This window comes from Trichosurus vulpecula, chromosome 6, assembly GCF_011100635.1.
Source record: "Trichosurus vulpecula isolate mTriVul1 chromosome 6, mTriVul1.pri, whole genome shotgun sequence".
NCBI classification, from domain to species: Eukaryota; Metazoa; Chordata; class Mammalia; order Diprotodontia; family Phalangeridae; genus Trichosurus; species Trichosurus vulpecula.
The window spans coordinates 257,947,369-257,960,252 of record NC_050578.1 but is presented as its reverse complement, the minus strand read 5'-3'; the positions used below and the strand labels follow the sequence as shown (position 1 = coordinate 257,960,252).

Here is a 12,884-nt window from a genome sequence, read left to right as displayed (position 1 = left end):
GAAGAACAAAAGGTCCAGAATATCAAGGGAATTAATGAAAAGAAATACTAGAGAAGATGGCCTAGCCATACCAGATATTAAACTGTACTATAAAGCAGCAGTCATCAAAACTGCTTGGTACTGTCTAAGAAACAGAGTGACGGATCAATGGAATAGGTCAGGTGCACAAGACGCAGTAGTCAATGACTATAGTAATCTGCTCTTTGATAAACCCAGAGAATCCAGCTTCTGGGCTAAGAAAATTCACTATTTCATAAAAACTGCTGAGAAAATTGGAAAATGGTATGGCAAAAACTGGGCATAGACCAATATCTTACACCATATACCAAAATAAAGTCAAATGGGTTCATGATTTAGGAATAAAGGCTGATACTATAAGCAATTTGGGAGAGCAAGGAATAGTTTACCTATCAGATTTATGGCAAAGCAAAGAATTCATGACCCCAAAAGAGATAGAGAGCATTACAAATTACCAAACAGATAATTTTGATTATGTTAAATTGAAAAGTTTTTGTATAAACAAAGCCAATGCAACAAAGATTGGGAAGGAAGCAGAAAATTGGGAGAAAATCTTTACAACCAGTGTCTCTGATAAAGGCCTCATATCTAAAATATACAGGGAACCAAGCCAAATTTATAGGAATACAAGTCATTCCCCAATTGAGAAATGGTCAAAGGATACGAACAGGCAGTTTTCAGAGGAATAAATTAAAGGTATCTATAGTCATATGAAAAAATGCTCTAAGTCACTATTGATTAGAGAAATGCAAATCGAAACAACTCTTAGGTACCACATCTCTCCTGTCAGATTGGCTAACATGACAAAACAGGAAAATGATAAATGCCGGAGAGGATGTGGGAAAATTGGAACACTGTTACATTGTTGGTGGAGTTGTGAATGAATCCAGCCATTCTGGAGAGCTATTTGGAACTATGCCCAAAGGGCTATAAAAATGTGCATACCTTTTGATCCAGCAATCCCACTTCTAGGGTTGTTTCCCAAAGAGATCACACAAGGGGGAAAGGGACCCGTATGTACAAAAATATTTATAGCAGCTCTTTTTGTGGTAGCAAAGAATTAGAAATCAAGGGGATGCCCATCAATTGGGGAATGGCTGAACAAGTTGTGGTATATGAAGGTGATGGAATACTATTATGCTATAACAAATGGGGAAGATATGGACTTCATAATAACCTGGAAAGACCTACATGATCTGATGCTGAGTGAGAGGAGCAGAACCAGGAGAACATTGTACACAACCACAGACACTGATTCTGTGATGACTAGCTTTGATAGACTTGGCTCTTCTCAGTAATATAAGGTCCAAAGACAGCTCCAAAGGATTCATGATGGAAAGACCTATCTACATCCAGAGAGAGAGTTACGGAGTCTGAATGCGGATTGAGACAAACTTTTTGCGCTCTCTCTCTCTTTTCTCTTCTTTTTTGGTTTTGTTTCTTCTTTCTCATGATTCATTCCATTGGTCATAATTCTTCTTTACAACTTGACTATTGTGTAAATAAGTTTAATGGGAAGGTATATGTGGAACATATATTGGATTCCATGCCATCTTGCGGGGGGAGGGGGACAAGAGGGAGGGGAAGAAAATTTGGAACTCAAAAACTTGTGGAACTGAGATTGTAAACTAAAAATAAAAAAAAAATCTAAAAAATTTAAAAAAAAGAAAAAGAAAACGAAAACCTTGGAGATCACTATTCCAGCCTCCTCTTAAGAGCCACAGGTTACTCGAGCTGGGCTGGACCTTAGAAATTTTGTCTACTCCTAGCCCCCGATTCACAGAAGAGGAAAAATGAGGCCCCCAAGGAGGAGAGAGTGCTGGGCTTGGAGTCAGGAGATCCACCTTTAGCTGACTGCCTGCCTCCACTTTTCAAGTCTCAGTTTCCACATTTGTAAAGTGGGGCTTTGTCACAGGACCGCAGAATACTAGGTGACCTTTAGAACATTAGACAAGTATCGGAGCATGGACTCGAACCCAGTCTCTTGCCTCCCTCCCAGGCAGGGTCACTGTGCACTGCCCCCTCTCAAGGCACTCCCCTCCTCCACCCACGGACACAGACTCAAACAAATACCTCTCTCCCCCAGCACTGGGGCCTGGGAATATGCCCAGAAGCCGGGGCTCACCTCATGGGGGGCGGGCAGCCGGGAGAGCGGGCCGAGGTTAAACATCGGCATGTCTGCAGAGGTGGTGCTCACTGGGCCTGGGAGCACAACCGGAGAGGGGGCTGCCAGCTGGTCTCCGGGCAGCTCGGGCCCCACGTTCTGTTCCTGTTTCACCATGATGGCACACAGCTTATGCCCCAGGGCCCATGCTCCGTGCTCCAGCTCTGGGGAGAGAGGGTTTGGTGGGATTTAGAGCCAAAAGGCACCTTGGAGATTGTGCTGCCTGACCCTTTCTTCCCTTTACAGATAGAGAAACTGAGGCAGAGAAGGGGGAAATGACTTGTCTAAGGTCATACAACCATTCAAGAATGGACGTCAGGATTTAATTTTGGGTCTTCTAACTTAGGCTCAGTGCCTTTTCTACTACATAATGCTTATTATCAGGAGACATCTCACCTTTATGACAGCAAGGGCCAATCCACCATGCATACTTTACCCCAGACACGAGGAGTGGCTAAAATCTCTCTCTCTTGCCCCCCACCCCCCCACCCCGAGGCATCCAGAAGAACTGGGTCCAAATCCTAGCTTCCATTTATTATCTGTGTGACTTTGGGCCAGTCACTTGGTCTTCCTTGGCCTCAGTTTCTTCATTTGTAAAAATAAGGAGATGAGACTAGAGATTCCCCCCCCATCCCCCGCCCAGCTCCAAGTCTATGATCCTATGATTCTCAGAGGTCACCTAGTCCAACCCTCCCATTTTACAGAGGAGGAAAACCAAGGCACAGAGAGGGGAAAGGAGATTATTGACCACATAGTTTACAGCCAGGTGGGACTTTAGAATTGATCTAATCCAAATCTCACATTTTTACACGTGGGGAATGACGATGATGGTAATGATACGATGATAGCTCACATTTCCACAGTGCTTGCTATGTGCCAGGCACTGTGTGCTAAGCATTTTACAATTATCATCTTGTTTGATCTGCACAACAACCCTGAGAGGTAGGTGCTATTATTATCCCCATCTTACAGATAGGGAAACGGAGGCAAACGGAGGTTAAGTGACTCGCCCAGGGTCACACAGCCGGTAAGTGTCTGAAACTGGATTTGAACTCAGAGCTTTCTAACTCCAGGCCTCGGGATCCAGCCAACGGTGGGAAGGAGGGCTGTGTTAAACTGGAATGACTTAGAGATCATTACATGCCTTCATGGGGCTCCTTAGGGACCAGGGGAAGGTGAGAAAGACCCCGGGGGTATAGGGGAGCCCACATGGAGTCCCCTGGAAGAACTCAGGCCATTGAGGAGGTGTGGGCAGTTCCTGACTATCGGGAGCCTCTCCCCCTTCTTACTCCCTACTGAAGGGGGCGTGTTGCCCTAGAGAACAGAGGGGAGGAAACACACGCAGGGCGAGGGCAGGCGTCCTGAGTACTGCACGCAGGGGGCGGGTCTGGACCCAAAGCTTGACCCCGCTGATACCCGACGGAGGGTATTTCCATCCGCTCTCTGCAGGATGCTTGCTGGCCCTGAGTCTGTCTGCGCTGTGGAAACAAGACTTCTTATGGACTGGCAGAAAGGCCGGCTTTTAGGGGCCAAATTATAACTTTTGTGGGGCTGGGAGCCCTTGACTTCTGACAATAAACAAAACGTATTTTTGGAGATAAGATATAGTGTGGAAGGTGTATGGAGATGGGGCCAGCTCCCTCTCCTCAGCCCGTGACTAGCAATGTACTGCACGGTGCAGCGGAAAGATGACCATATTCACTACCGCAAGTCCTGGGTTCCAATCCTGACTAGCTATAGAGCCTTGGACAAGACACCCCTACTCTGGGTCTCAGTTTCTCCCCTCCACAAAAGCACTACATCAGGAGTTCTTAACCGGGGGTCTGCGGACTTACTTTTAATACTTTGATAACCACATTTCAATATGATTGGCTGGCTTCGTTATCCCAAGGTTTTTATTTTGTGCATTTAAAATAGGATTCCGAGCAGGAGCCCGACTGCTGCCAAAGGGACGGAAAAGGGTTAAGGACTGCTGGTCTACGCGGGCTGAGGTCTCTTTCAGGCCCGAGAGAGCGGGTCCTCAGCACGAGCCGGGTCATTGAAATGGCTGCGCGGCTGCTTGGAAAACCCTGCAGAGGGCGGCGTTAGAGCCTCAAATATACAGAGAATATGTATTTGAGGGGGAGGAAAGTGGGGTCTGAATCGATAGAAACCATGTCTCTGAAAAATTGCTTCTGTCCCTGTTCAGCCCCGCCCTCAAAAACAGCTCCCACTTTATTATAGGCTGTCTACTATGCTATATTTACTATAGACTATATATCATGCTATATTTACTATACACCATACTATATTGACTTTAGACCACATACTGTATTACACACTATATTTCCTATATACTACACTCTGTTTTCTATATATTATACTATATTTACTCTATACTGTGAAGGATATTAGACTTAGAGGCTGCCGAGTCCAAATCCCTTACTTTACAGATAATGAAGCTGAGGCCCAGGAGAGGCCAGCGGTTTGCCTGGGGTGACACAGCTCTTGAGTGACTGAGCTGAGTTCCACTTGGTCTCTCCCTCTGTACCCCTGTGTCTTTCTCCTCCTCCCCCAGGCCCTGGGGAACCCCAGTGGAGGTTTATGTTCTGTCTGTGAAATGAGGGAGTTAAAGTCGATGGCCTTAGAGGCCCCCTGAATTCTAGGTCTATGATCCTGTGATCTTTTTCCTGGTGGTCAGGAGTCAAGCAGGGGGTCCCGCTGAATTTAGAAACCTCAGAGCATAGTATCTCTTATAACATATAAGTGAGGAGTCTCAGGAAGGCTACTCTAGGGATCTAGCCTGGCATCTCTTCCAGGACCGGCTTGGCCTTTAGAAGTGGGAGGTTTTGTACTTGCATGTCAGCGGGGAGAAGTCTGAGGGGGAGAAGCAACAGTGACTTGGGTCCCGGGCCCCTGGGGCCTGGAAAAGGGATGAGCCCGGCTGGCCGAGAGCCGCTTGCTTGCCTCACCCTGCCCTGTATCCCCCTCCGCCCAACCCTGGGCCCTTCCTGGAGGGATTGGCGGAAGGTGGAACGGCCTGAGCTCCAGGGACACCCGTGTGCTCTCCTAAATTACAGGGCTCAGTCCAGGCCGCCTCCAGGAAGCTGCCCCCTGCAAGGCGCCCACAAACAAATTACTTTAAAAATAGGATCTGCGTGGGGCAGGCTGAGCGGTAAGCGGAGCCTGGCTGGGCTGGGCTGGGCTGGGTGAGTGCTGGGGAGCGGCTGGAACAAGCCACAGGATGGGCTACACCCCTGTCCCCGCCCACAGCTTCCCAGATCGGGGAACGGTGGTCCCTTCCTCCCCTACATGGGGCACGGAGGGAGAGGTCTCAGGGAGCGCTCAGAGATGGGCGGAAGTCACACAGCGGGTCCCACTGAATTGAAAAACCTCTGAGCATCATGGAAAACCAATAGGCTTTCCTGCCCTTTCCTGCCACCCAAAGCCATAGCTAGGGTGGGGCAGGTAAGGCTCTGCCCTAGTTACCAACGTGTGGGGTTGGGGAAACTTTTCCCTCCCAGAGCCACCCCAGGACAATTAGGCTTTTGTTCAGAGGAGTCATCGGGGAAGGGAAGCCCCAGGATTGGCCAAGGGAACTATATTTGGGGCAGGGGAAGAAGGAGGGAAGGCAGGCTCTCCCTTCTACGACAACGGCCCAGTTCCTGTTATCTGTGTGGCCTGGTGGAGAGAGCGCTGAGCCTTGGGTCCAAAGAATTCCATCCTAGACCAGCTGTATAACATGTCCGTTCACCTTGATGGGTCTTAGTTTTGTCACATAAAACAAAGGTATTGGCCTCGGTGACCTCTAGGGTCCCTGATCCTCTAGGGTCTGCCTGGGCCAACCTCCCTTTTTTCAATAACTAAATTTGCCCGCAAGTGCCAGCACCTACACATAGTAGAGGCCTCATGAACATGCCCACTTAATTAACTGCCAGGAGAGTTAGTTGTAGCTTTGTCTAACTTACACCAGGCCCCAGGGCAGGGCATTTTTAAAAACCTGTGCAGGATACTCAATTCGACAGACATCAATAAATCACCTACTATGTGTGAGGCATTGGGTATGCAAAAGCAAAAAATGAGACGGTTCCCTGCCCTATATAGATAAGTAAATACAAGGTAATAGCCATTTCAAGCTTAAGGTTTGCAACGATATTGTCTCATTGTTTGAGGAGGGAGAGACCACCTGCAGCTTGGGGAGGGGGTTGAATCACAGACGTCTTCATGGAGGATCTCAGAACTAGACTCAAAGGACCCTCAGAGCCCATCTAGTTCAGCCCTCTCATTTTACAGATGGGGAAACTGAGGCCCATAAACATGACATGTCCAAGTAGTAATATCATAGGGTCATAGGTTTAGAGCTGGAAGGCACATCAGAGGCCATCTAATCTAATCTAGCTCTCATTTTACAGGTAAGGAAAAGATCTAGGGAGATTAAAGGATGTGAGTGGAATTTCAAATCTGTCATCTTCTGAGTCCTCACTCTAGGGGGCTGGGCAGCTCCCTCCTCCTTCCCTGCCCTGACCTCTCCTCTCCTCCTCTCCTGTACTCACCTCTTGGGCTGTCCTCTGTCTTGACTGGGATGAGGGGACTCTGGGGGGCTGAGTCACCACTCAGGGAATAACTGTGCTCCGCCTGGATGCCCGGGGTGGGTGGGTCCAGCTCCATGTCCAACAGTGGGTTCTTCTCAGCCAGGATGGGGTCATCGAAGAAGCTGCTGAAGAGGTCATTGGAGAAGTCTTCCATGTTTTCTGAGAAGTGCTCCAGGTGCTCCGGGAAGTGCTGGCAGAGGGAGGAAGGGGGAAAAGAAGACAGACGGTCATTGTCTACCAGAAGGTTTTCTCTAAGCAACAAAAGCAGCGATTTGATTCAATTCAATTCCTGCTATGGACCAGGATCTTGGGGATACACAGCTGAAAAATGTGTACCTTTTTTAAAGAATGTGGAATTTTACAGTCCCTTACCTCAGGGACCCTAATGGGAGAGAGGGGATATGACAGGCCTATAGACAAATATGATACAAATTCAGGAGTGATAGGGAGAAAGGAAAGAAACAGACAAGTCTCAATGGAAAATTTGTGGAGGAAGCAAAGACTTCCGTTGTAATACAGTGCCTAGACCAGAATCTTAGTATGGCCGTGTGCTAATTAACTTTTCTATTAATAACTTGGATACAGGCATAGATGGAATGGTTATCAAATTTCCAGACGATACAAGGCTAGGAGTAAATAATACATTGGAGGGTAGAGTCAAGATCCAAAGAGATTTCAATAGGTAAGAGGGCAGCTAGGTGTTGCAGTGGACGGGAGCACTAGGCCTGGAGTCAGGAAGACCAATCTTCATGGGTTCAGATCTGGCCTCAGACACTGACTAACTGTGTGACCCTGGACAACTCACTTAACCCTGTTTGCCTCAGTTTCTTCATCCGTGAAATGAGCTAGAGAAGGAAATGGCAAACCATTCCAGTATCTTTGCAAAGAAAACCTCGAATGATGTCATGAAGAGACAGATGTGACTGAACAACTATAACAACTAGTTGAAAACTTTGGGTGGAATTGAATAAAATGAAATTGAATAAGTTTAAATGTAAAGTCCGACATCTGGGTGCAAAGAATCAATTTCAGTAGTCTAGGATGAGGGAAACATAGCTAGACAGCAGTTCAAATGGAAAAAATTTCTGGGTTTTAGTGGACTTCAAATTCACCATCAGTTGTTTGATGAGGCAGGCAAGAAGGCTGATGTAGCAAACTTTGGTTGCATTGATATGCATCATCTTGAGGACTAAGGGGATGAAAGCTCCACTTTACTCTGCCCTGGTCGGTCTGATCACACCTGGAATATTATGTTTAGTTCTAAGCATCAGATATTAGGAAAGTTGATGAGTAGGAGAATGTCCAGAAAAGGACATTGGGAATGGGAATGGTCCTGGAGATCATGTCTTATGAAGACTGGAGGAACTGGGGGTGTTGATCATGGAGAAGAGAAGGCTGGGAGGAAATTGGACATGATAGTTGTCTTGAATTATTTGAAGGAATATGGAACATTGGAACATTTCAAGAGTTATTCTGCTTGACCCAAGAGGGCAGAATTATGAGTAACAGGTAGCAAACTTAGGTTCAATGATAGGAAAAAACTTTTTAACAATTAGAGTTATACAAAAGCAGAATTTACTGCCTTGAGAGATCTTGGGTTCTCATTCACTTGTGATCTTTTTTTTTAATTCAATTTTATTTTTCTCAATGAAATCCCCTCCCCCTTTCCCTCCCACTTCCCTCTCTTCCATTGGGAAAAACAAACCTCATTACAAGCAAGTATATTCAAGCAAAGCGAATTCTACCAATGATCTTGTCCAAAAAATTATGTCTCCATTATCTATGTGGAATTGGGTAGCATGTTTCATCTTAAGTCCTTTGGAATTGTAGTTAGCCATTGCATTAATCAGAATCCTTAAGTCTATCAAAGTTGTTTGTCTTTATAATATTTCTGTTATTGGATAAAATGTTCTCCTGGTTCTGTTCACCTCCTCACTTTGTATCAAATCATACAAAATCTTCCCATGTTTCTCTAAAACCATCCCTGTCATCATTTCTTACAGGACAACCATATTCTACCCCATTCATATACCGTAGATGACCAGTCATTCCCTAATTGGTGAACACCAACTTAATTTCTGCTAGCTGCCTTGAAGCAAAGTCTGATGCAGAGCTGCTTGTCAGGTTTGCTTAGACGATATACTTGGTGAGGAAAAGGATGGGTTAGGGTGTCTCTGAGGTGTCTTCCAGTTCTGAGATTCTGTGATTACTACTCCTGGAAAGTCTTATCTACTGGATGAGAAGTCAAGGCTGTGTCAAATGATCCTCCACCACCCAGTTGCCCTTCGCCTCATTTGTTTGACACAGGAAAAGAAGCTAATATAATAACATAAAGAAGCATAAGGAGACTTCTTTTTTAAATTATATTTTATTCTTCCCCAATTACATGTAAAAACAATTTTAACATTTTTTAAAAAAAGTTTTGAGTTCCAAATTCTATCACTCCTTTCCCCCCTCCCTCCTTCCTGACAGGGTAATACATGCAGTTTATACATGCAGGCAGAGACTCCTGATGGTAGTTTTCGATAATGGCACGAATAATGAATGTTTTTATCGCATGGTAACGGTGTCCCTGTTTTGCTGATGAGGAGGCTACACTCTAAATCTTGTCTGATGTCCTGCAAACTAGTAAAGGGTATTATTGGGGTCAGAGGTTCCAACTTTGAAGCCAGTGTGACTGTGGAGAAGTCACTTGACCCCTCTGCACCTCAGTTTCATTATGTGTAAAATGAAGGGTTGGACTATATGACCTCTCGGTCACTTCTAGATCCTGGACCATAATGCCATGACCTCAGCCACCATCAAGTCCAAAGTACCTAACCGAGAATCTTTTTGACACCATCCTTGTGAGTAGTTACCCAGACTTGTAGTGATATGGAGCCTGTTTCATCACAAGACAGCTCATTCCAGGTGGGCTATTTATTGTTGAGTCATTTCAGTTGTGTTTGACTCTTTGTGACCCCGTTTGGGGTTTTCTTGGCAAAGATACTGGAGTGGCTTGCCATTTCCTTCTCCAGCTCATTTTACAGATGAGGAAGCTGAGGCAAACAGTGTTTGTCCAGGGTCACACAGTTAGGAAGTGTCTGTGGCTGGGTTTGAACTCAGGTCTTCCTGACAACAGTCCCAGTGCTCTATCCACAGAGCCACCAGCTGCCTCTAGGTTCCATTATGAACAATTATGAAGTTCTGGCTAATGCTGAGCTGAAATATGGCTTGGTTCTTTGCTCCTCATTCTTCTCCATTAAATTGGACATGGCCAATTCTTCTTCTACTGGGCAGGCTTTCAGATACTTGAAGGTAGCTGCCATGATCCCTCCCCTCCTGCTCTCTCTTCCCCCCCAACCCGGTCTTTTCTTCTCCATGCTAAACATCCCCAGTTCCTTCAATTGATTTTAACTAGAGCTAAAAGGCCCAAAGCCCCAGAACACCCTGGAATTGTAGTTGGGCTACAGCTCCTAAGCCAGAGAGTCAGGCCAAGGGATTCCTTAGCCATGACTGTCCCGAGTCTGGCCAGGCACTAAGAGGCTCCCTTCCCAGCAGCCACAACTATCACGGAACCACAAAATCCGAATCACAGAATTTGAAAATCAGAAGGGAGCTCAATGGCCGGCCCATCTGACCTAAATCTAAAGAAGTATCCCCTTTACAACATGTCTGATGAGTGGTCAGCCAGCCTCTGTCTGAAGATCTCCAGGGAGGAGAATCCTACTATCTTGTTCTACTCTTGAACAGCTCTAGCTGCTGAAAAGCCCATCTAGCCCAAGTCTGACTCTTTGCAATCTCTCCCCATGCTCTCGATTCTGCCCTTTGGGGCCAAAAAGAACGGAGCTCATCCCTCATCCCCATAACTAACCTTCAGATACCTGAAAATGACTATTACATTCCCCTGAAGTCTTTTCTCCAGCATTAACACCTTCAGTCCCTTGCTCAATTCTGATTATGGCTTGACCTCAGGACCCTTCCTGATTCTGGTTGGCCCTCTTTGGATGTTCTCCAAAACAGTCACATTTTTTCTAAATCTTGAGCACCCAGAACTGAACATTACGCTCTCAATGTGGTCAGACGAAGGCAGAATATAGCAAACTATCCTTTCTTTATTCCTGGAAGTTCTGCCTCTCTTAATGTGACCCAGGATCACATTGGCTTTCATGGCCACCATTTCCCTCTATTGACATACTAAGCTTGTGGTATCCTAAAATCCCCAGATCTTTTTCTAACCAATGGCTGTCTAGCCAAGTCTCCCCCAGTAATCCCCTTTGACTTCTCAAGTTACTTTCATCACCCTTATGATCTTTACAGGAATTCCCATTTGACATATGAGGAAACCAAGGCCCAGAAAGGTCAGGTCAGTTATCCAAAGATACGGAGCCAGCTGCTTCAACAACTGGAATGCAGATCTCTCCAGTTGCAGCCCTGTGACCTTTCTATGACCTCCCATTGATATTCTTAGTGTGTACCCCACAATCCCGGAAATTAATTCCCTGCTCTGGGAGTTGGTGGGTATAGGCATAAATCTTGCCCAAGTAGCCCCTGGAAAGGAGAGGATGAAGGCAGCAGCAGGAGGAGGAGGAGGTCAAGGGCCCCCTGGAGAAGCCAGGATTTTCATTTCTGCCCTCTGCCTAGAAACATGTGGGAATGTTTTCATCTGAGTAACAGTGACATCTGTTCACACGCTAAATGTGCCTTTTCCCCTAACTCCAGGGCTCATCCCTTTCATGTATTTGGCCTGTGGACGTGGCCATTTTGTCTGTGCCCTCAGAGTAGCCCCCACCCTCACTAACAGCCCATAGCTGGAGTTCCTTACCCAGTTTTTCTCCTGGATCTCCCTTATCAGGCTAAGCCTGGGATCGGGGAGGGGAGGAAGGGGATAGAAGGCTGGTGAGTCAGATGTTAAGGTATTCTTCCAGCAGCTTCTTCTCAGGAGATAAGGACTTGCCAATTAGGCTCCCCACCCCCACCCTCCCAGGCCTGAGAGGGCCTTTTCCCCAGTGTTTGGGGGCCAGGTCGCCTAGGCCTTCAGGCCAGGGCTTAGTGTTTGTCCCATCCCCTCTCTGGCTCCCCCTTCTCCTCCTTTCCTTTACTCCCCCTCCCCCACTGGCTATGGCAGCCAAAAGCCAGCAGAGAGCTCAGCTTCCCAACTTTTGAAAGGAGTATTCCTTGATGAGGAGGGGGCAGCCAAGGGGCATGAGCGCTGTTAGTGATGGGAGACACTCTTTTTCCTTGGCTGGGGTGTGATGATCTTGTTCCTCCTCTTTTGGGGGCTCCCTAGGAGCTTAGAGAACCATTCCCCTCCGTTCTTCCTCCCAACAATCCCCTTCACTACCGCAGCCCCAATTCCTTCTAAGATTCTGGCCTGATCTCAGCACTGGTGTGCGAGGAACCTTGAGCCATACATCAACCCCACCCCCAATCCCATCTCTCAAAGGCTTTGGAGAGGCCCTACCGGAGAGATTCGGCAGGCAGATGTAGCAATTAAGCCAGACTTGGAATTGGGAAAGCCTAGCTGTGTGACCCTAGACTAGTCACTTGATCTCTGCAGCTAAGTGGATAGAGCTCTGGACCTGGAGCCTGGAAGACTTGCATTTAAACCTAGCTATAGATACTTGCTAGCTGTGTGACCTTGGTCAAATCACTTAACTGCTCTCTGCCTCAGTTTTCTCAACTGTCAAAGAGATAATAATAGCACCTACCTACTATGTTTTCTCAAATGAAATATTTGTAAATCACTATATAAATGTTAACTTCCCTTTGTTCTCTCTCTTTCTCTGTATATATGTATATGTATATATGTATATGTACATGTACATGTGTCTCTTGAACAGAATATAAGCTCCTTGAGGGCAGAGATTTTCACTTTTGTCTTTCTCAAGTTTCCTCACCTGTAAAATGGGATTGTAATAGCATCCGCCTCCAAGGGTGCTGTGAGGACCAAAAAGATGCTATCTGTAAAGCAGTTAGCACAGTGCCTGGCACATAATAAGCAATATGGGAATGGCAGCTCACCATCAACATCATCTTCACCCTCCTCTTCATCCTTCTCAGCCCCTTGCAGGGGCCTGGGACATAGAACATGCCTAATAAGAGCTTGTGGACTATCTTCATCAGGGTCCCTCCACACAGGCTCCCCCCTT

At 46.5% G+C, this 12,884-nt stretch overlaps 1 protein-coding gene across 1 annotated transcript in view; it reads right to left on the bottom strand.

The window, feature by feature from the left end:
- Positions 1 to 12,884, bottom strand: part of CREB3L1 (cAMP responsive element binding protein 3 like 1) — a 53,884-nt gene that overhangs the window by 20,662 nt on the left and 20,338 nt on the right. The window contains exons 2-3 of the mRNA XM_036764443.1: positions 6,715 to 6,943; positions 2,144 to 2,346 (exon numbers count right to left, since the gene is read on the bottom strand). Coding sequence (XP_036620338.1) covers positions 2,144 to 2,346; positions 6,715 to 6,943 — 432 coding nt within the window. The remainder of the gene's footprint in view (positions 1 to 2,143; positions 2,347 to 6,714; positions 6,944 to 12,884) is intronic.